The sequence below is a fragment of the Plectropomus leopardus genome, chromosome 12 (assembly GCF_026936395.1).
Source record: "Plectropomus leopardus strain MGB_pleo_1.0 chromosome 12, ASM2693639v1, whole genome shotgun sequence".
NCBI classification, from domain to species: domain Eukaryota; kingdom Metazoa; phylum Chordata; class Actinopteri; order Perciformes; family Serranidae; genus Plectropomus; species Plectropomus leopardus.
The window spans coordinates 16,874,192-16,898,171 of record NC_142187.1 but is presented as its reverse complement, the minus strand read 5'-3'; the positions used below and the strand labels follow the sequence as shown (position 1 = coordinate 16,898,171).

General features: G+C 38.2%; 2 protein-coding genes across 3 annotated transcripts; one reads left to right on the top strand and one right to left on the bottom strand.

The window, feature by feature from the left end:
* Positions 1 to 732: 732 nt before the first annotated feature.
* On the bottom strand, positions 733 to 2,773 carry LOC121951266 (uncharacterized). Its single transcript, XM_088085555.1, has 4 exons — positions 2,704 to 2,773; positions 2,335 to 2,379; positions 1,761 to 1,909; positions 733 to 1,551 (listed from the first exon to the last, which is right to left on the bottom strand). Exons 1-4 carry the CDS (start codon positions 2,765 to 2,767, stop codon positions 892 to 894), a joined length of 918 nt encoding a protein of 305 aa, XP_087941681.1. The 5' UTR covers positions 2,768 to 2,773; the 3' UTR covers positions 733 to 891.
* A 3,605-nt stretch (positions 2,774 to 6,378) lies between these two features.
* On the top strand, positions 6,379 to 20,807 carry pcyt1aa (phosphate cytidylyltransferase 1A, choline a). Of its 2 annotated transcripts, none has more exons than XM_042497768.2 (9): positions 6,379 to 6,735; positions 11,024 to 11,137; positions 12,291 to 12,390; positions 12,614 to 12,730; positions 13,215 to 13,366; positions 13,626 to 13,704; positions 14,451 to 14,593; positions 14,735 to 14,923; positions 17,600 to 20,807. In XM_042497768.2, the coding sequence occupies exons 2-9, from the start codon at positions 11,024 to 11,026 to the stop codon at positions 17,816 to 17,818; spliced, it is 1,113 nt and encodes a 370-aa protein (XP_042353702.1). In that variant the 5' UTR covers positions 6,379 to 6,735; the 3' UTR covers positions 17,819 to 20,807. The 2 variants fall into 2 exon arrangements, with proteins under 2 accessions (XP_042353702.1, XP_042353704.1); XM_042497770.2 differs by lacking the exon at positions 6,379 to 6,735 and adding an exon at positions 6,915 to 6,934.
* Positions 20,808 to 23,980: the final 3,173 nt, after the last annotated feature.

Below are 23,980 nucleotides of genomic sequence, written 5' to 3'. Positions count from 1 at the left end.
AGGGCCATAGATCCAAATTCTGGACCCTTAGCATTAGCAGTCTCTGTGGGCCCTCACTTTTCCTCTCTTGATCCATAAGCCTCATTCCCACTGCATAAAAAACCCTGCTTACACCGCTAACATTTGGCTTTTTAATGCAATGAGAGTCTAATGTCTAAAGTGAGGGTCTAATGACTTTAAGGTAGACAAGGGTTTTTATCGCCTCCGGCTCCAATTTGCATTGATGAGAACACAACACCTGGGTGAACGCACTAATTTCCTTAACTGTCTAGATGCAAAGGCCTGCTGTCACTAATTACTGTCTGTCTCCTCCCAAGCAGTGCTAAAACCGACCCAAATTAATCTGCACCAAGTTTGAAAGAGAGGCTGAAAAAGTAAGAGATATATAAAGAGAAGTCACCAATGAAATGTTTTCAAAGACCCCCTCCTGCTGCTGTCTGCTGTCAACCTGTCCTTGATGTCGGTTGCATGGACACACCAACAAAACAACCCACACACACAAAGGCTGACCGAAAGGCAGACTAGTGTGCTCTATTTAGTTTGTTTTTTGTTTCCAAATCTGCAAAATGCCTCAGAATAACACACTAAAATGAAGTAGAAAATCACACACATCCATCACTGAGTCAATCATTTTTTATTCTTTTTTTAAAATTGTTATTGTTGCATACAAAAGTTTTTGTGCAGTTCTCATCCATACAAATGAGTCATAGTGTCGTCTGTCACGTGGAAAAAACTATGAGCAAAAAGCATCATTTACATGTCTGATTTGACCTGATATGAGTTAACCCTTTGTTTTTATGTGGATTTGCTCACAGTCCTGCTCTGATTAAGTCTTGTGATTGAGTTTTAAAGTCAGTAAAGAAGGCTTTCATTTCTTCAGCACTTTGTTTTCTACTGTGGATCAGGAGCTGGATTGGCGTAACGAAAGGGGTCATAAAGGTCACGTTTGAAATCATAAGGGTCATAGTAAGGGTGGAGGGGTTTCTGGGAGTCTGGTGCTTCGGGGACAGTTTCCTCAGCTTTTGCAACGTCTAGTTTCTCCACTTTCTCCTCAGCTGGTGCCTCTGGTGGTGATGTTTCCTGGATGGGGCGTGGAGGATGATCGATAAGGCAGTCAGGGTCCCAGTATGGGTCGCAGTCGTACTCCATGGCTTTTGGAGCAGGAGGGGGAGATGGGAGAGACTTTTTGGGAGCAGGAGGAACTGGGGGTGGTTGAGGAGCAGTGGCTTTTATCTCCTCCTCTGTTTTGGGCTTGCAGGAGGGGTTGAGTCGCGGGTCACACAGCACTGGGACAGCTCCTGTTGGCAGGTAGACGATCTGAGGTTTGCACAGCGGGTCTTTGGGGTTACACAGATAAAACCTCTGTGCGTTCTCCAGAGGGTCTGGTGTCGGGGCAGCGGTGGTGGTGGGTGGAGGGGGCTGAGTGGTTGGTGCTGCAGTGCTTGTCAGCACACCCATGACATTTTGGTAACTGGATGCATCTGGGCCGTAAATCAACTCCAAGTGACGCATCTGCTGATACAGCATCCTAATCCTGTCGATCTCATAAAGCTGATTGAGAAACACAGAAAAAATCAGAGAGGAAATGAAAATATAGATTTTTTTTCACGGCAATAATAGAAACAGATGTATGTCATATGACAATAATGGTAGGTGTGAAATTAGTAATTGCTCTCTATGATGATGTTGAGAGAGATTATAACAGTCTCATATATATATCAATAGTTTAATACAACTGGAACCACATTAACTCAACTTACTCCTTCAATGTGTCCGATGCTGTTGTAGAAGCGGTAGTAGGACTGGAAATCAGGTGTGCCTCTGTGCCACTTTGGGTCAATGTTTCTCTTAGGTCGAGAATTAGTCAAGAAATCATGAGCCTGAGCAGAGCCAATGCTAACTGGATTCACTGTGGAAGAACACAGAGTCAGGAATTACCATTTAAATTCTGATTAGTAGCTTATTTTTGATCACTTAAACTTACTGAACAGCTGCTTTTTTATTTTTTTTTTCAATTTGGGAAAAATATTAGAGGGGGCATTCAAAGTCCCTTTGAAATATAAATACAAGTATTATTGATTCTTGTTTACCATACAGAACAGATTAACAGTTTACATTATAACAATTATTTGTTTGAAGAAAGTTGTTATAGTTACAATAGCCATAATAGTGCCAGTGTCTTTCCATAAATAGTTGCATTTGAACTTATACTACGTTATGTCTTGAGATACATTCCCTTATACATTAACTTTAGTAAAGGTACCTTTCCAGCTCAAATATAAATATAAAAATAGACTTTTATTGCAGGGTGCAAGTTATTGGTGGATTGAATACCTTCAGGATTCTTCACTTTCATCAGAGATGTTGCTTCAATCAAACCTGAGGGGAGGCAGAAAACATTATTAAACACACCAAATCATTTTGAGTATGTAATATTTTGCCAAAATAATAAGAAAGCTAATTATTTAATTATTGTCTGCTGTAAAAAAAAATAGCAATATATCGTTAGTATGATTTATTTTTTAAAAAAATTCAAAGGTTCAATTCACAGACATTTGAAGGAGGCACTCAACTTGTGAGTGCATAGTAACAGCTGCAGTTCTGTCATTCAATCATGATTCAGCATATCATTGATGCAGTTATAACTCCTGCATAAAGGTAGGATGAAAGAAAATAAAATGCATGCATTTAGCTCAGACAAACCTGGCACCAACAGCATGCAGCATAATGCCCTCAACAGAGACACCTGGAAAAACATCCTCGACATCTGCAATTGCAATGACACACAAAACCAAATTTAGTTTGCATTCTGTCTTGCATAAAGAATGCCTATTAAATAACTATTCTAAAAAAAAGTTTTAAAAAATGCAAAGACACTAAAAAGTATAACAGGGCACAACATTATAGGATTTGATTGCCTGTAAAGTTACTGCTGGACCCTCCATGCTTTTTCCAGTTAAAGTAGGTGTCTGATATTAATTTATGAAGTGCAATGGTTTATCTTTTTTAAACATTTGTGAGAGAATTTGGTTAAAAATTTGTCTTTGTGTGAATTTTCTGCACAACATAAACAATGCAAAGCAAAGCTGCTTTCTTTTAAAAGCTCTACTTTTTAACTTAAACTTGGGCTTCTAGCGACGAAAAGAAAACTGCTCACCTGTTGTTGCATCTCTCCAGTCTGGTGTAATCTGCTGCACAACATAACTGTTCATAAATACTGCTGTTAAAACCGATGCCTTTCCATTGGCCGTTGAGCTGCAAGTAGGCCCACCCCTCATGAGACGTGGAAGAGCTCATTAGCACACTGTGCATCAACCTGCAGTAAAAGACGAACTTCAAACAAAAATGGACTCCTTGTAAAGCCACATGACACAATACTGTCAGCACGACACCTTCTGGGTGCACAGGCACCCTCCTTGCTATGGAGTCATAGTCCTTGATGTAGCCATCAATGGAGCAATGGAGGTAGAGTTTGTGCATTCAACACCACGTCTTCCAAAATGTATAGCTGCCAATTAAGCAACATTTTCTGTTTGTTTTATGGACCAAATATGTGAAACATGACGACATACACCATGCTACTGTAGCCAAGTTCTTGACAAAACATGCCCAGAGGGTAAAAATTAACCCTCTGTCCCAAAACAGCTGGATATGTCCTTTTAACTCTGGTCTTGGCCAGTCAAAAAGTAGGGGGCAAGCAGAGTCAACTGCTGTTTAAGTCCCCAAGAAATATGCAGGAATTATGGGCTAGCTTGTCCAAACACCAAGACACTGTAACTCATCCTGGGAAATTGTTGTTTGGGGACTTCAAAACACCGCTTTTATTTGTTTCCACATTGATACACATATTTATGAATGCATAGAAAGCAAAAACACGAATAAATGCACATTTGTTTTAAAGTTACTATTTGAATAAATGTTTAGCATTTTTACAATTTTTGAGTAGTTTTCCCACCAGAGCCCCCTTTCCCTTGTCTTCTACTTCCTTCCTGTAGCATTTGGAGACAAAATGTTCTTCACAATCAAGACAAAAACAAACAATATTCAAATGTTTTGAGGCTTTTTTCTTGATCAGGAAAAAAAGTGTGGGTCCAAGTGGCATACTGTATTATAGGTTATCCAGAATATACTATGGCAGGGCCAGGGTAGATTCACACATTCACACATTTGAACCAGGAAGGATTGAGGAATCCTCACATTTTTAGCATCAAAACTACATTTCCTGTATTCTGGTGAAATTTCATGCACCAGTTTGTGCATTTTATGTATCATTTATGGTGTTTCTATTTTTTTTTTTACTTTGTTGAAATAAAAGTTCCCTGTTTCTTTAATGTTTAATTTAAGGAGAATAAATAAAAATATTTTAAATATTAAGGAGGATGTGTCCCGTGCATCCCCCTCGAGAAATTACATTGACAACCACACATATCTACACGTCTTCTAGTGTGAACAGGTTACATTAAAGATAACTGATGGTATTAACTGGTAGTTTGTTTTGTGGCTTTCCTACTCGCTAAAACAGGTAATGGTCATAATCTGCTGACTGATTTTGCTTCATTTCATCCTGAGGTCATTTTTTTAACCGTCTTCATTTTCATTCTCCACAGCGCTTGCCCGCCTGCTCAGTGTTTGTCTTTTCAACAGTGAGGCCAAGTCTATCCTTCTAACCAGCAGGTAAGACTGCGATCAAAGACTGCAACAAGGAGACAGGGAGTCTATGGCGGCTCTGCCAGGTGGCTAATTGTAAACATCATACTGTAATTGCTCTGTGCACATGACAAAAATGGAAAGGTACCTGTCATTTTAAATCCTATACATTTATTTTACCTGTACACTGAGACAAACAGCCACCGCACAAAATAAATCATCTTTTTTTTTTTTTACAGAGGGTGTAAGTAGGGCAAAAATAAATCTGGATGAGCCTCATGGCAGTTTGACAGTTAATTGAAGGGATAAACCCTCTGAAAGATGAAAAATAACCCTGCAACATCTTTAAAAATGACAGAAGAGTAAATGTATCAAATAGTTTACAATGCTCAATGAGATCTTTTGTTCTTTTGTTCTCTTTAGTATATTTGTACACAATATGCAAAAAACTGCATAAAATTCAGTTGAATGAAACAAACAAACAAACAAAAAAATTGTCACGAGTGATCAAGAAGCCTGAGGCTTATACACCCCCTGCCCCCCATTAACATTTTACAGTAAAATAAAACAGAACATAAATGACATTAAAGAGAAAAAATTAAATAAATAAAAAAATAACCAGTGAGTCAACTTTAATTCAACAAGTACCAAGAATTACATGGAACAGAAAGATGGAAAGGGGATAACGTTATTCATTAAATATCTGTACACCTCAATATCTTAGTTGTTTCATAATAAAAAATTTAAATAAGTCGCAAGGATCTTAAATCCAGGCTGTTAGTCACACTAACATCATTCTCAAATCATTCTCCTTGGTGGCATTAATACTTCTAAACTGCAGTGAATCATTTCATTGCTCTCTGTTCTTTATTTCAAACCAACCAGTAATGAGGGGGACCATGGGATAGCTGCATGACTGCAATGTACGGCAGCATTTGTTACACAACTTTATCACCACCTTCAGGGTATCAATTATCATAACTTGTGCCTCTCTGATCTTCAAGTGAAATTACACCTTGTCCTGGAGCTCTCTGCAGGACACAAGAGGATCTACTCAAGACCAAGGTTTTAAGCTCTGTACCCTTCAGTCCAAGATTTTGTTACCCCTGTAACTATCATTTAAAAAAACGTACATTACTGGCAGAATTTGGCCCTATTTTCCCAGCAGTAATATTGGCTTGAAAAAGCATAAATGTTTAAAGTGTTTTACTATTTCAAAAAAACTGTACATTACTGTTAGAATCTGGCCATATTTTTACAGCAATATGTTATAGTGTGTGTGTGTGTGTGTGTGTGTGTGTGTCTGTGTGTCTGTGTGTATATATATAAATTACTTACAATCCTAAATACTGGTAGAGGAAGTTAAATAGATATGGCACAGTATCGCAATACTTTGTGTGATTTGATTGTATTGATACATGGATGCCAATTACTGATTTTTTATAATACAAATTATAAATATTGTAAATAAAAAATAAAGTTTTGGTACCCTACAAGACTAATACCATTAATTGCTTTTTCAGTCAATTAGATATGTGTGTGTGTGTGTGTGTGTGTGTGTGTGTGTGTGTGTTTATAACTTGACATAATTACATTTTAAGCATTTGAGGACAGCATGTTGTATGTTATGAAACGGAGGACGTCTTTTTGTCATATCCAGTGTCTCCACTATGTGGCAGAACTCCACAACACCGGAAATGTCCAACTCGTTATGTCATTTCCTGTAAGGATGTCGAAGTTTTGTAGTTCCTGGGTTGTTGACCTGTCAGCGTTGTAGTACAAGCTGTCACTGCTGATAATTTGTATGTCCCTCTGGTAGTTGCAGTTTTCGGACAGCAACACAGCGACCTTCAGGACGTCGGACTCAAAGGATTGTTCGCACTAACCTTTCTGCTGTAAGCTAACTGGCGAGCTAACTGCTAAAGTTAGCTAGCAAGCCAAGCAGCTTTACAGCTAGCCTGCTAGCTTCTGCTAGCACTCGACGGTAGCTAGCAGCTAGCTTCGTTGCAGTTCGCTATCCTGCTTGCATTACGAGGGTGGGAAGCCGCCCACTCCTGCAGAGCTGCATTCCGGACAAAAGAGTGCACAGTAAGTACGCAGAAACTCAAAGTAGCTGCCAAACATTAGGTAACTTCACTATTGTGTATGCAGTTAGCATATTGATTGAAAGGATTTTTGCTGGAGGCGAAGCGTTCAGTCAGCCAGGATTTGACAGTTAAGCTACACAACCAGTGTTACCAGTACAACTCCTCTGTCAGCTGTTTGAGTCACTGGTCTAACTAAAGTCGTAAGTCCGAGAATACTTATTGTGCTAACTAGAGTTAACTTTTGGCATGTCTGTGTGGCGTTAATTTGGTAACATATTAAAATGAGTGAGTAAACAGACATCGGGAACATTGTGTGAAATGCAGTTCAAGTCTGTGGTTTTCAAAGTGTGGTCCGGGAGCCACAAGGAGGTCAGGTATGGATACCAGCTGCCATATAGCAAAATGGACATTTGATTTCTGCATTTGCTGCAAGTACAAAAATAAAAGATAACTGCGACTTTGTCATGGATCGCTATGTCTATACCGTAATACCCCAAATTACAGTTTCCATTAAGTTTTTTAAGAGTTGGAAAAAAAGTCTGAAAAAGTAATGAGCAAGTATTTCGATCATTGATCAATCATTTGAGTCTTTTATTAGTCAAAATGTCAAACATTATCAGATTTTAACTTCTCAGATGGGAGGATTTGCTACTTTTCTATGTAATTGAATATCTTTGGGTTTTGGACTATTGGCTTAACTAAAGGAACAATTTGAAAACGTAACCTCGGGCTGGTAGCTGTATTTTTGAACAATTAATAATAACAATTAATGGAGAAAATAATTAATAGATAAATGGCTCTATTTGTTACTTACAACCCTGAATTCTGGTAGTGGAAGGAAAAATAGATATGGCACAGTATCGCAATATTTTGTGTGACTTTATTCGGGGACCTCTTGTGATTCCCACCCCTGGTAGCTTCTGCAAATATAAGTCTTATTCACTAAAATTCTCCAAGAAATATATGCATAATATTTTTTAGAGGCATTGTCTCGTCTCATGAAATAAGGTTCCAGGGGCTGTCATTGACCTCGTTTGCAAGGCATCTGGTTTAACACGATTTGGCGTTGTCCTTTTGTTTCTTTCTTATTATAGCAGCCCGTCTCAATTATGATGACATGTGCTGTTCACATAAATCTCCTCTGACAGAGTGTGAGAGCCCTGCAGGGCTTCTCACTCTTAGCTGTTGCCAAGAGAAAGAGGCAGAGGGTTGCTTGTGCAAGAGCCCAGTGTTGGATCAGGTAGCTGTCACCACCAGGATCGTGTACCGCCACGTCTGTCGCTCATTGTACTGAGTCACACTCTCAGTACTGACACAGCAGCAAAAGTCCAGCCAAGGGTTGTTAAGACATAATTAGAAACTTAAGGAAGTGATGAAGTTAGACATTTCAGCATTTCAAAATAATGAATGCCTCCCTTTAAATGACCTGTGGTTTTATTTTTGATGGCGTAATGTGTGGAAAGGGGCAGAGCTTTGACCCATAACACAGGAGCCCTTGTGTCATATCAGCATTAGTTTCTATTGTTCCACTCAAGATGGACAGATTGGGTCGGCGTCACATCATCATCTTTGATGGCAGCTTTGAGGGTATTTCAAACTGTGCTCGCGTGAGCACGTCACGTGATGTTAAAATTCAAAGACTACTTTAGATCCCAGTCCTGTTCTACCAGGATACACAGGACAGTTATAGACGCCATTAAGACTGGGGATACGCATTAGATTTTTGTCAAGTCGATTAAACATTGCTACCCTTTGTAGTCTGCACCATAAATACTAGTTGGTTTAACTTATATCTAAATATTTATTGTTTTATGCGATTGTGTTCACCTGAAACCTTTATTCAGGGCATTAGTTTCCAACCTGGGGGTCCCAGAGTACACACTTAAAAAGCCCAAGCTTTATCAGATATCGCAAGGCCTTCTTGATTTTGGGGGGTGTAAGAATTTTGTTTTTGAAAAAAAAAAGTTTATAGTAGGCTTATATCTCATAATTTTATTCATTTCTGTGAAGAAAACAAAATGAAATTATTATTTTTAAAATTTACATTATTATTTAAGATATAATTCAGAAATTTCACAGGGTAAGGACACAGTCATGACCTGAACAAAAGTTATTTTCACAGTCTTCATCGTCCTTACCCTCCTTGTCCTGCATTAGAAGAGCAAGCAGAAGAATTTGTAAAAAGAAAGAAAGAATGAAACAGTAAATAAATAAGCCTATTAAGTGTGTATGAGTTATAAAATTAAAGAATACATAGGAAAATTGTAGCTCTGATGCAATATGCGTATGAAACAAGTTCTTTAGAATTTCTCTAAATTGTGCGTTTTACACAAGTTTCCTGCTGTAATTTTGATCACTATTTGAGTTCATTGTACAGTTTATCAGTTGTTCTGTACTATTATTGTTATGCATTGATTATATGAAATATCTACAAAAAAATGTCACACAGCCAGGGGTCATCAGTTTGCTCAGTGATAGAAAAGAGGTCTCTTTAGGAAAAAGGTTGACAAACACTGATTTAGGGAGCAACTTTTAACCCTATAAATAATATCGTGCTCATTGATTTCTGAGTGTTTTCTTACTTTTATGCTAGCAGCTGTTTAAATATCAGTGAGATTAGTGGTCAGGAACATTCCTTTAAGATACTGATGATTAAATTTGTATTGTCCAAGTTTATTTGGTTCTGTATAGTCGGGTTATTAACAGAAAATTACTCTGATTGTTTTAATAATTGATTAATTATGAAGTTATTTTTTAAGACAGCTTCTACAATGTGAGACGTTACTGCTTTTCTCTGTTTTATATAGTCATAAATAGATAATTGTTGCATTTTTGAGTGTTGCTTGGACAAATCAAGATATTTCAAGCCAATTAACCACTGCTTTGTTATGTTAAGACCAAACAATTCACAGATTAGAAAATAATCAGCAGATTATCAAGCAATGATCAAGGGGATTAGTTATTTTCAGCCCTACTTATGCGTAATGCACAACTACCCAGGATGTTGAGCTTGTTAAAATACTTTAAAAAACTTTTTTGGGGTTAAAACAAACAAACAAAAACCTTTAAGCTTTGTTTTCTGATATACTTGATAATGGAGTCACTTAACATACCAGTGTGTGCAGTCACTGGAAAGTCATCCAACTGGGTAATGTGGGTCAACATCTAATATGAAAGTTTGCCCACTTGCGGTGGACTGCAGACTGCTGAAGCAGGGCTGGATCACCTGATGCCAAATGTGTGACGTTAACTGAATCTCAGTCATCCTTTATGGTTGCAGTAACAGCAGGCTGGTCATGATTAATTTTCTGCATGTTTGGGGATAAAGTGTTTTATGTTGAAACAGGTGGTGTTATTTTCATTCTCAGTTGACCTTCAAATGTGTGTCTGTGAAAGCTGCTATATTTGTATCCAGTCTTTCCTGTTGGTTCATTGAGCTGAGGCACACACTGTGCTCCCCCTCTGTTACTGGGTCATGGTTGACTCAGGAAATGTCATCTGCCATAGTCTAGATTTACAGTCTGTCTGTGCTGTGTGCTATATGATGCTTTTACTATAATTATGTAACACAGAGTTCAAGTCCAGAACTTGAGCACATTATACAGCCGGCATACTGAACTTGCTTTGCTTTAAGGGCCACTTTTGCAAAATGATAGGGGGCCAGCGGCCAGTCGCTGGAGCCCCATACATTTCTCTAGGACATTTAGGATATTTCTAGGATTTTTAGCATGTTTCCAGGATTTTATCACATTTCTAGGATTTTAGGACATTTCTAGGATTTTATGATGTTTCTAGAATTTAAGGACATTTCTCGGATTTTTGAACTTTTTTTTTTTTTTTTTAAATTTTAGGACATTTTGGGTATTTTCAGACAATTCTAGGATTATAGTATTTTTCTAGGAGTTTAGGATGTTTCGAAGATTTTAGGACAATAGGGGCTTAGCTTGGGTTTCTGTTGAGGGATGCAGGGGATTCTCCACAGAAACATTTTGATTCTGTTTTATGTACTCCTTATGTGTACTAAAATAGGCCTACAAAAACAGTTCCCAGTGTGTGAATCACTTTATTTTTTACTGTGAATTAGAAAATGGCTAGGGGGCCACCCGGCACCCTATCAGGGGCCAGATGTGGTCTGTGGGCCTTAAATTGAAAACCACTGTTACATAGAGTAAAACTTGGTGTTTGTAGCTATGTGTCTCTTTCTAGAGTACTAGAAGATGACAAAGCAGTGTGTTGTGTTTGTAAAGTTTGCTGTATTTTAATTGCGTTTTTCTTGGGGTTTGACACAGATGGAGGCCCAAAGCTCCAGCGAGCTGCTGCTGTCCAGGAAGAGGAGAAGAGAGAGCTCCAATCGGGAGATCGAGGAGGGAGAGCGGCTTGGGAAAATCCCCAGATGTACTGTGGTGAGTCAGCTGTGTTCTTCGGCTTTCATTAAGCAGCATGTTTGTCTGGCAGTTTCTATGGACTGTGTATGTGCAAGCCACTCTGGCTGTTTAAATATGCACGCATGATGTGATTTACCAACTAAAAAGTTGGAACTTAAAAAAGTTGGAACTAAATGTCCAACTTATTCACATAATTTTTTTAAATTGTATTTTCTCTTCAGAGGTCTGCAGTCAATCTGCTGTGTGCATCATGTGTCAGACTTTATATTGACTGATGCTTAAAATAAATGCATCGGATTGTTTCAGGAAAGAATATTACAAAACAAGAGTGTGCTAATTTTACAACAAGGGAAGAATACATTTTCACTATAGTGACCAACTGTAATTTATATGCCTCCGTGCAGATGACAGCCGTGGCTTGAGGCATTATATTTTCACATTATCTGTCTGTCTGTCCATCTGTATGTGACATTCTCAGGAACGCAATATCTCTAGAACACCTTGAGGAATTTTTTTTGTTCAAATTTGGCACAAACTTTCTCCTGGACTCAACGATGAACTGATTAGAGTTTTGTGGTCAAATTAAGGTCACTGTGACCTTGCGCCCTTCTCATTCTCGTGAATGCAACATCTCAAAAAAAGCCTTTTGGAGCTTCCTCAAACTTTGTACAAATGTTTACTTGGACCCAAGAATGAACTGGTGGTCACAGATCACTGTGAACTCACAAAATGTGTTTTTGGCCACAACTCAAGAATTCATACACTAATTATGACAACATGTCATACAAATGTATGATAGGATATAATGATGAAGTGATGACATTTAATATTGAAAAGGTCAACGGTAAACTTTACTGTAACATCTTGACTCTCTGCAAAAACACTTCTGGTCATTACTCAATGTCATATCTCAGGAACTGAAAGGGAATCTTTAGGTAAAGTACTCAATTGGTAACTTTAATCTTTGGTGTTCACCTTGAAACTGTGCTGATCGTAAAGATCTTCTGTGCAGCTGTGTGTGAAGCATCCATGTTTTCATGAACATGGTTGTAAACTGTAAGTGCAGCTTGACTGGCAAGCAGAGGCATACAAGCATAAAACTGTGTGAATAAACAGAAAACATCCTTAATCTTTCAAATCTTCCTCTTTTTTTTCGGTATGGATCTCTTAGGGACTGAAGTACCCTGCACCTTTTGCAGATGAGCTGGTGCCAGCTGATGGGAAACCTTATGAGAGAGTTAACATGGAGGAGGCAAAGAGGGGAACACCACGTGAGTCTGACTTTCTCAGTCTGTTTTTTTTCTTTGACAATTTCTCCATATGATTGATGCCACTTAGTCTAATTAAACATTTAACCCCATGTTTCTTATACACATTCTCCTTTATTTTTTACCCAGTATAAGTTTATTCCTTCTCAGTCTTGAATACTGATCTGATCCTGCACATGTGAACAAACGTTTCTAATCTCCGCATGTCTCGTCTCTCTCCGTCCAGCTGACAGACCGGTGCGAGTGTACGCAGATGGCATCTTTGACGTTTTTCACTCAGGTCACGCCAGAGCACTCATGCAGGCAAAATGCCTCTTTCCAAATACACACCTCATCGTAGGAGGTAAGTCTGTGTTTGTGCATGTTTGTGTCCATATGGGTTTTCACTACAGCAGACCTCAGTCAGTGTTGCGTAACCAAACTAAAAAAACAGGAAGACAATCACGACAGTCCCACTACAAGTCTGATAAAGTCAGATGCCTGGGGAAAGTAAGAAAACTGATAGTTAAAAGATTAGAGAACTTGTTAATTTGATTTTTTAAAGATATTTTTGAATGTTCTTAGCTCTATTTTAACATCTTGAGAGTTTTATCACCTCCACATTGTGCTCCCTTTGACTATGATCCCTTTTAGGATAAACACAGTTTTTCTTTGCACTACAGTAAAAATATTTCACTAAAGTAACATTTGTCTCCATAATTTAAATGCATTTCTTTGTTAACTGGCTTCAAAATCTCCAACCTCATCCATGTTTTGTTTTGAATTGAAATCATGGATAAGGCACTTTAAACAATAATTTCTGTAATTTCTTTTCTAACTTTTCAAAGTATGCAGTGATGACCTGACCCACAAATACAAGGGCTTCACAGTGATGAATGAGGACGAGCGATACGATGCTGTCAGACATTGCCGATATGTGGATGAAGTGGTGCGAAACGCTCCGTGGACATTAACGCCGGAGTTCCTTGCGAAACATCGTGTGAGTAAATAAAACAGAGAAAGTTAAAAGGACAAAACAACATAATAAGAGCTCTTCAGTCTGTTTATTCATTGAAATCTTGAGTTGAGGGACACAGAACTATTGAGAAACAAAAATAATGTGAAAGAATGAGATGGCGAGCCACCATCTCTGATCCATGCTAACTTTTCCCCTGCTGTCTTTTTTGTGTATTTTTGTTTTTGTACAATTTGTAGATGAGAATCTACTGTTTTGATGTGTGTTATAATGACCTCTCCAGATTGACTTTGTGGCCCATGATGACATCCCATACTCCTCAGCGGGCAGTGATGATGTGTACAAGCACATTAAGGAAGCCGGTGAGTGCCAAAGTAACCAAGAGTTGTAGTGTAGTACGCAGTCTTTACTACTGCTTCCAATGTACATAGGGGACTGTGTAGTACTCTATTTTTTAAGTATAACATACAGAAATAGGGCCATACTGAATAATTTTTGTAAATTCAAAGTTCCTATTGTGGTTTTCAAATGAATCTTTGAATATCTGTTGTCATATTATGACGTCATTACCCCTAACTAATTAATTAATGATTGATAATTACTCCTTGTACAAAATGCATTATTTGAATAAAGTGATTCAGCAGATTCAATGAGATAGTTTTTTTTTTTTTTTTTACACATTCAAATTTCTTTAATTAATAAATGTAATTTATGGTGCCGTTAGAGCACCCCTTTAATACAGTTGCATGCCCTCCTTTGCTTGCGACAAGTGAGAGAGAAAATCATTTTTTGACCGCAGTGAAAATGTTTTAAAAAATTAAACAGACACCCTATTTATATCAAGAGTACAAAAAATCCCAGTGTGAATCAGTTTATTTTTGATTGTGAATAAGAAAATGGTCATCGGGCCAGCCAGCTCCCGATCACAGACCAGATTTGGCTGGGTTCAGTGTCAATGAAGTGTCATCATGGAATAATTTGCTCAAACTTTGAGCAGTATTAAGTACAAAGATAAATGCTTGCAGACACACATACAAAGAAGGGCTAACTATTCACACAACTATACCTGCTGTCGACTGACCTTTTGGTCCCCCTTTGCCCTCCAAAGGTATGTTTGCTCCCACCCAGCGGACAGAGGGCATCTCCACATCTGACATCATCACACGCATAGTTCGTGACTATGATGTGTATGTCAGACGCAACTTGCAGAGAGGATACACAGCAAAAGAGCTCAACGTCAGCTTCATTAATGTAAGAAACGTAGCTTTGGATTAACTGTGTGAGTGTGACGAAGCTTGTCATGTGAAGGCTGTTGTTTGTATGTGAGGTGTGTGGCGGTGACACACCTCTCAACTTTTTGTAACCTTTGCTGTCCCCACCACTCTTTATCAGGAGAAGAAGTACCACCTGCAGGAACGCGTGGACAAGGTGAAAAGAAAGGTGCGAGACGTGGAGGAGAGGAGCAAAGAGTTTGTCCAGAAGGTGGAGGAGAAGAGCATCGACCTCATCCAGAAATGGGAGGAAAAATCCAGGGAGTTCATCGGCAACTTCCTGCAGATGTTTGGCCCTGAGGGAGCTCTGGTGAGGATTTTGGTTTAGTTTGTTTTTTTTATCACTGTTTACTCAGGCAGCTTGACTGAGAGCACACCCTTCTGGGGAAGACCTGGGAGACATGTTGCACAGGGAAAGTAAGTCTATCATCTGTGACATGTCATTTATAAAATAGGAGACTCAGTGACACGTATAATAACATACAAGAACACCTGATCATTTTGCTTTCAAGTTTATTTGATTGTAAGAAATTCATACATAATATAAAAAGCATTAATTCGGTGAACTTAGTTACGGCTCTATATTTGCTATATATTTTTAAATGGCACAAAAGTGTCCATAGTGTTTAGGACTTTCGGTGTTTCCCTATCATTTAAGAGCATCAACCCCATAAAATCACAGCAAAGGTCATTTCATCTTCCTCAGAAGTCTCGATGCCAGGGAAAAGGTTTACTCTGGAAAGTTGCGGTGTGCCCTTTGTGAGGACACTGGACGGGCAGCTCGGTTACGCTCGTGTGTAACACAAAGGCACAACTTTGTGTTCGTGAGTTTGGCCTCAAAACCGGCATGTAGGCAAAGTTCCAGTTCTGTAGGTATGAGATCTCCACACAACAATTCATAGTACATTTTACTTTAAATGCAAAAATCAGTCAGTGTGGTCCTCTCTTACAGTCTGAAGATGTGCGGATGTGTGTCCCGTGTTGGTTGCGCAACAAAAGCATAAATTGTCAGTTTCTATGATGTGGGGATCTCTTGATGTCTCCTTGAGTCTTTACATGAGCTCAGTTGACAGCTCCTTGCCCCAAATGAGTCGTAAGTTAACTCAAACTGTCGGTCGGGCAATAAAATCTGATGTAATTTAGTTCTGCTTACTAGAGTCATAAGTTCAACAAGGCAGTTAGGTCCATTAACTGAGCCCCGAGGGTCATCTAAGGACTCTCCGAGAGAAGTTTCTGTTTTGTTCAGGCATTTGAATATCTTCTTATCCAGAGTTGTCCTCATCATCCACTACAACTGTTATGACTTTAAAGGGATAGTTTAAGTGGGGTTATGTGAGGTACGTGTCCATAGTCAGCAGATGGTGGTTGACTTGCCTCCATTTTAGAGAAGAAGGCAGGAGAACCACCGCAGAAGCTAAGTAACGTACTGCTGTAGACGGGGACAGCAGCAAAATGTATTTTAGCCACCTAAAAAATGTATACCAGCCCTAAGTGGATGCTATATGAGGCATTTTTTTACTGCTTTACCTTGCTGTCAGACGGCCCTGAAGTTTCTCTTCACTATGCTCTGATTCATAAAGGTAATGATGCTCTCATAATCACTCTTTTTTTATTTTCTTGTATATGTTGTTTCTTCTATAAAGTGAAGAACAGCACACAAAAACAGCTCACAATAACAGAAATCCTCAGCAATATTTAGAGTTGCATCGTTGTAGTATAATTCTTACGACGGGCCATAATCCCTAAGTAAGCAGCGTGTGTGCGTCACAGAACCTGGTTCTGGGCAACCGTGTTAACAGATCAGAGCAGCCACATTGCTGGGTGCAGCAGTGCTGCTCAGGTGCGGTGTGGCTGCTGCTCAGCTGCAGAACATCTAGAGACTGGGAGTTTTGCCAATTTACAGCAAAAATAAACAGTAAAAATAAGTTTTTGATACTTGTATTGAAATTATACTAGCTCTCACTACAGTTTCAATGATTATATCTGTCACAGACATAAAGAAATGCAAATATATCAGTTTTACTCAACCTTTTCTTCTATCTTTTTCAAAATAAAAGCTCTCTGACGATGTTTCAGTCGACATAATCCCCTCAGTTGTTAACATGAAAGTTTTTTTGTGAAACGTTTGCATGACCGTGTTGTTGACAGCAAAGTGGTTTGCACGACTTCATAAATGAGTGGAATATCATTTATAAAATATAATTGTGAAAATGCAGTAGATATAGCAGCAGGCAGCTTTGCAGCAGCGCTGCAGCAACAACGCTGCTGCAGTTCAGTAAAGTAGCCATCAGAAGCTACTCATGCGTGCTGTGTGGCCTGGGCATGAGCTTCCGTGGCGGTACTCATGCCTGCTTCTCCAAGCTGGGTATGTGCCGACTGTCATCTACTGTATTTAATGCACTGACTAAAAATAAGTACCTGGTACAACCCCACTTCAAAAAATCCAAACTATCGCTATACGTTCATCAACCTAAAAACCTTGGTATGCTTAGAGAACATACAAAATACTGTGCACACAACTAAAATTTCTTTTTATATCTGTGTTTGGTCATAAACCACCATCTGATTAGATTTCATGCCACTGACCCAACATTTAAGAAGATTTGGTTTAATCTGATTGTGCTTCTACCCTACCATTTCTTAAAGGAGCAGTTTGTCATTTTTGGAAAATATGCCTTTTTGCTTCATTATTGAGATTTAGATAGGTAGTTTGATACCACACTAGTATCTGTCTGTTAGCTATGGAGCTAAAGCCAGCAGATGGTTATTTTAGCTTGGCACTGAGACAGGAAAACAGCTAGCCTGGCTTATAGGATGTTGGTACTTTTGAAAGGATGTCCCCAAAATTATTCATTGTGTAGACGCAGAATTTACCTTCTGACTGTTTAAAGCAGTTTTTTAATCCTTAATCATCCTGTCTTGTACTTACATTTAAATGATTGTATCATCAGTTGATATTACGGATGTTTCCGTCTCACCTCCATAGAAGCACATGCTGAAGGAGGGGAAAGGCCGTATGCTGCAGGCCATCAGCCCAAGGCAGAGCCCCAACAGCAGCCCCACGCGTGAGGAGCGCTCCCCCTCTCCCACCTTCCGTCTCCCCTTCTTCACCAAGACCTCCCCGCCTCCTTCGCCTCCGCCCCACCACAGCGGAGCCCGCGGATACCTCATCAGTGAGGATGACGAGGAAGACGACGAAAACTAGAGCACATTTGAATCTTTCACTGTCGTTGGATCGCAGTCAGCGCTACCAGTTAACAGAGCTGCTGAGTAACGTGATTTCCATCGAGCTCCTGCTTCAATTTTTTTTTGTTTGTTTATGATTTTACTTTTTTTTTTTTTTTAGCACCTCAGTGTCAAGTTAACTGTAACAGCCAGTTTCCTCACAGCTCTTATTTTTAACCGCCAATTTTGTCCCTTTGTTTTTTGTGTAACGGTCAGTAAAAGTCACCACTAGTCACCTGAGTTCTTTGAAATTTAGCTTCGTTTATTTCAGTCACTTTTGATGTTGAGTTTATTAGTCACTCACTGTCACTTGGGAATATTTGCAGGGGTTACACTGAGTGTGCGCTCCTCCATCTATGACGGTATTCTTAAGGTTGACGTTGTAGTGGGGAAGAGGTTTTGTTTTTGTCATGGCTTTAGTGGGAGGCCTCACAGGTTTTTGGTCACTCGCCGGAACAGCACATCTACTTCGGTGTTGGATAGCTGAGACCTCATGGAGACACTGTTGAATCTCTCCAGGGGAAGTTTTTCCGAACAGATCAGAAAACTGGACATTTAAATGATCTGCTAATGTGGGGCAGTTTAAATCCTGTTCAACAAGTAAAAGTGAAACTCCAGATTACATCAAATTGGAGCCGAACCTGAGAGCTGAGTGTTATACGTCTATTAAACAGCAGCTTTTTCTCCAAGTTTGTCTGCCTGCTTTGGGGCTGAGCGTGTATGTGCATGTGATGTTTCTGCGTGCATACTCTTACATCGGCATGTGTCTGTTGACAGATCTGGGTACAGCGTTGAATTTGCTGCACATAACAATAAATTTGCTTTTAAATGTTTTTGTTGGCTCACAAAATTCAGTCTTTGGAAGACTAGTTTCAAACTGGGCGGCTTTCTTGTGGCGCAAGAAGAAAGTCTTGCAAGGACGACCCGTTTAATCATCGATGTAGAAATACTTATTTTTGTAGAGTTCTTCTTTTCTTTCTTTATCACTGTGTACAGATAATGATCTTAATTATCTCCGTTTAGCAGTGCTTTCACAGCGTGAGCAGTGAATCAACTTGAGCAAAGATGGCGTTAGATATTTTTTTCTTTTTGTAATGCAGATTCTGGGCCTGTAGGGAAGTCATCATTTTCATCTGACTGATGTGAGGATAATAGAGCATTTTCATATATCGCAGAAGACCTGAGAACTGTCTGAATACTTCTCATAAGAATCTTTTGGTTAGTTGCAGTCATAAGCACACTTTTAGGAATGAGATCTCCTCATTGGTAGCACACATACATTGCAAAACATACAAGGCCGTCCCAAATATTTCGGGCTTTTTCAAATCTTGCACCACCCTGCAGGACTTCTGCTTTAGTGAACTGAGTCTGTTTATGCAATTTGCATCGGTTTAAAGGCTGGCAGACAGGCCTGCACTGTGTCATACCCCTTTGCCACCAACGTGGTTCTGTTCTGGTTCCTGCACCATTCAGAGCAAAATAAATTGGTTCAGTACCTGAAAAGTTGGCTCTCAGCTGGAACCAGAAATTAGCAGGTTTTTCTTAACCTGAAGTGCAAACTGTGAAAACCTCAATGGAAGTGTCATATTCTAGAGATTTGAAAGAGAAAATTTTCAAGAAGAGAGTGTGCACTGGCCTCATTAGTAGTTGTCCCCTGAGTGTTTTTGGGATAAAAACAAACAACAAAGGCAATAATAGAGTGCAGTGACACCTTGAAGACAGGCTGTCTGTTAAGGGGCCCGACATTAATTAAAAAAATGTAAACTTTAAGCCTTAATGAAATGTTAATGTGTGTGTTATATAAAATTCATCCCCCGTACAGTGGTCAAGAACGGGGAAATTAGCTTTAGAGACAGAATCTGTTTTTGCACCTGACTGTAGACGTTTTTATTTCAACTCTAAAGTTGTGCATTTTAATGTCGTGGTCTGGTTTGACTCGCTTCTTGAGCCAGCCTCAAGTGGTCATTCACAGAACTGCAGGTTCTGGTACTGGCTTAATTTTTCACCCCAAATGGTTGCCGCTTGGCGTTTACTTCCATTTTTCAACGCCCTCCACTGAAAACACGTCCTTGATTCCAATCAAAACTGGTGAAAACCCAGGCTGGTTTGATTGATCGCACCAACGTTCAAAGAATCCTGAACATCCAAGAACCAGAGCTAATTTGGTGGAAAAGGGGTAATACTAATGTGTGGGGTTTGGACTCACTGTATGCATTCATGAAACTTCAGAACTACATTCATTTAGCTACCTCCTTCTTCCCTGAACTGATTCTTTTTCCTGAGATGAGCACAACGATTAAGCATTATTCTTCCTTTCTGATTAGAGCCACTGTTGCACCACTAAGGCGATGTGACTGGGTCCGACAATTGAGATTTTCCTGCCTCGGTGTCCGAATCCTGCTTCTCCAGTAATTATTAAAGCATGTGTTGTGTCTCCTATATAACCGAAAATGAAACGTCACGGGTGATCTGAATGCAATACCGTTAGATGACTCTAATATAAATGTTGACAGATGTCTGTTCTAGGCTTGGATTCCTAAAAAGAACTTGTGGATTAAAATCGATCTTTGCTGCAGCAGCAAAGGCTGCCTCTCTTGGGAAATAAATATATCCCCACAGTTATATATTCCTACTTTTGGTAGTAAAAGTACAGAAACCAGTATAATTTGCAGAGAAAATCCAGCCGTGATTTTGGTGCTAAGCTACTTTTGGGACACTTTGCCTCAATTCTTGTGGCATTTGTTCCCTTAAATCAGTATGAGCTTCTCAGTAAAGAGCATGTCCATGAGTTCAAGGTGGCAAGACTCAAGTGGCAAGCCAATAACAGCCACTACTGCTAGATACACATGTAAATGTTTTAACAGCGTTTTAATTGTATTATTTTACTGTTTGGAGTTAATTTTGTTGTTGTCCTGGATGTAGAGGATGGGCAAGAAAGGAAAAATGTATTAAACATGTTGGCCAAAGCATTTCTTGACCTTGATTAGTTATTTTGTCTCCGGTGGTTAAATGTAACTGTTGAGGGTTTTTCTGGATTGAGTTTTAATTCTCAGTTTAGTTCTTCACAGTAGGTTTGGTTTGGCCACTCTCAAGCCAGCTTTATTTCCCTTGAAAATTTCAAATATTTTACAAGTGGCAGTGAGAAGGGTCCAATCTGATTGCAACCATTTGAATGCTTGTTACTTTTTTAATTAACAAAATGGAAAAGTCATTGCATTGTTTACAGCGGTCAAAGTAATGATGAAAAAACCCCTCACCATTCTGCTGGTTTCTGGTGTACTGTGCAATGTTTTTGTGATATTCGGTTAGAAATGAGTAATCAAAAATATAATTGTAAAAGTTACGTTTGTATATTTTGAAAAAAATAGTATAAAAAACTATAATATGTCATTTTCAGCCACTATGGCCACTACTATAGCATTTTTGACCATATTTAGACATGCCTAATAATGTTGCGTTTGGCCTTTATTTCCATTTTGTATACTATGACTTGTCTCTACAAGCTATCATATGTCAAAATTTGACATTTGACATTGTTCGACATACTATACTATGGTGTTTTTGGCCATTTTTTGGATGTGCTAAATTATGGTGTTTTTGGTGATCTTTTCAACATGGTAAATTATGATGTTTTTGGCCTTTTTTTCCACTTTGTTTACTATGGAGCATCTTAACAAGGTATAATATGATGTTTTCAGGCATTTTCATGACATGTCAAAATGACATGACATTTTTCAACATACTATACTGTGGTGGTTTTGGCATTTTTTTCAATATGCTAAATTATTACTTTTTTGCCTTTTTTGGCCTGTATATCCACTTTGAATACAATGATGTGTCTCGACAAACTATAATATGTTGATTTCAGCCATTTTTGTGTTGTCAAAATTGGACATTGTTGACATATTATACTATGGCGTTTTTGGCCATTTTGTGGACATGTTAAATACTGATGTTTTGGGCCATTTTTGGATTTTATTTCCACTTTACATACTATCACGCATCTCTACAAGCTATAATATGTCATTTTAAAGGTCAAAAAAGTCCAAAAAACTTATATATTATATTATAATATTTTAGCATGTCTAAAAAATGGCCAAAAACGACATAGTATACTGTGTCGAAAAATGTCAAATTTTGACATGTCATAACAATGGATGAAACCAACTTATTTGCGCTTGTAAAGACATATCATGACACACAAAGTGAAAATAATGGCCAAAAAAGTCCAAAAACATCATATTTTAGCATGTCCAAAAAATGGCCAAAAAACGCCATAGTATAGTATGTCGAAAAATGTCAAATTTTGACATGTCATAAAAATGGATGAAACCAACTTATTTTAGCTTGTAGAGAACTCGTCATACTATACAAAGTAGAAATAAAGGTCAAAAAAGTCCAAAAAACATCATATTTTAGCATGTCCAAAAAATGGCCAAAAACGCCATAGTATAGTATGTCGAAAAATGTCAAATTTTGACGTGTCATAAAAATGGATGAAACCAACTTATTTTGGCTTGTAGAGATACGTCATACTACATTAAGTGGAAATAAACGTCAAAAAAGTCCAAAAACATCATATTTTAGCATGTCCAAAAAATGGCCAAAAAACGCCATAGTATAGTATGTCGAAAAATGTCAAATTTTGACATGTCATAAAAATGGATGAAACCAACTTATTTACGCTTGTAGAGACGCATCATACTATACAAAGTGGAAATAATGGCCAAAAAAGTCAAAAAATAGCATATTTTAGCATGTCCAAAATATGGCCCAAAACGCCATAGTATAGTATGTCGAAAAATGTCAAATTTTGACATGTCATAAAAATGGATGAAACCAACTTATTTTAGCTTGTAGAGACACCTCATGTTATACAATGTGGAAGTTAAGGCCAAAAAAGTAAAAATACATCATATTTTAGCATATCCAAAAAATGGCCAAAAAACGCCATAGTATAGTATGTCGAAAAATGTCAAATTTTGGCATGTCATAAAAATGGCTGAAAATGACATGAAATAGCTTGTAGAGACGCATCATACTATACAAAGTGGAAATAAAGGTCCAAAAAGTCCAAAAAACTTCATATTTTAGCATGTCCAAAAAATGGCCAAAAAACGCCATAGTATAGTATGTCGAAAAATGTCAAATTTTGACGTGTCATAACAATGGATGAAACCAACTTATTTGCACTTGTAAAGACATATCATGACACACAAAGTGAAAATAATGGCCAAAAAAAGTCCAAAAACATCATATTTTAGCATGTCCAAAAAATGGCCAAAAAACGCCATAGTATAGTATGTCGAAAAATGTCAAATTTTGACATGTCATAAAAATGGATGAAACCAACTTATTTGCTCTTGTAGAGATATGTCATACTACATAAAATGGAAATAATGGCCCAAAAAGTCCAAAAACATCATATTTTAGCATATCCAAAAAATGGCCAAAAAACGCCATAGTATAGTATGTCGAAAAATGGCAAATTTTGGCATGTCATAAAAATGGCTGAAACCAACTTGAATTTGTTTGTAGAGACGCATCATACTACATAAAGTGCAAATAATGGCCCAAAAAGTCCAAAAACTTCATATTTTAGCATGTCCAAAAAATGGCCCAAAACGCCATAGTATAGTATGTCGAAAAATGTCAAATTTTGACATGTCATAAAAATGGATAAAATCAACTTATTTTAGCTTGTAGAGACACCTCATGTCATACAATGTGGAAATAAACGTCAAAAAAGTCCAAAAACATCATATTTTAGCATGTCCAAAAAATGGACATAAACGCCATAGTATAGTATGTCGAAAAATGTCAAATTTTGACATGTCATAACAATGGATGAAACCAACTTATTTGCGCTTGTAAAGACATATCATGACACAAAGTGAAAATAATGGCCAAAAAAGTCCAAAAACATCATATTTTAGCATGTCCAAAAAATGGCCAAAAACGCCATAGTATAGTATGTCGAAAAATGTCAAATTTTGACATGTCATAAAAATGGATGAAACCAACTTATTTTAGCTTGTAGAGACACCTCATGTTATACAATGTTGAAGTTAAGGCCCAAAAAGTCAAAATACATCATATTTTAGCATATCCAAAAAATGGCCAAAAAACGCCATAGTATAGT

Bases quoted from the DNA above. Each gene is read 5' to 3' on its own strand.
- LOC121951266 (XM_088085555.1), bottom strand. From the start codon at position 2,767: ATGTCGAGGATGTTTTTCCAGGTGTCTCTGTTGAGGGCATTATGCTGC. The intron at 2,380-2,703 runs GTTTGTCTGAGC...GCCTCCCCTCAG, and splicing joins CTGCATGCTGTTGGTGCCAG to GTTTGATTGAAGCAACATCT. The intron at 1,552-1,760 runs GTAAGTTGAGTT...TTTCTCAATCAG, and splicing joins GCATCGGACACATTGAAGGA to CTTTATGAGATCGACAGGAT.
- pcyt1aa (XM_042497768.2), top strand. From the start codon at position 11,024: ATGGAGGCCCAAAGCTCCAGCGAGCTGCTGCTGTCCAGGAAGAGGAGA. The intron at 11,138-12,290 runs GTGAGTCAGCTG...TGGATCTCTTAG, and splicing joins AAATCCCCAGATGTACTGTG to GGACTGAAGTACCCTGCACC. The intron at 14,924-17,599 runs GTGAGGATTTTG...TCACCTCCATAG, and splicing joins TTGGCCCTGAGGGAGCTCTG to AAGCACATGCTGAAGGAGGG.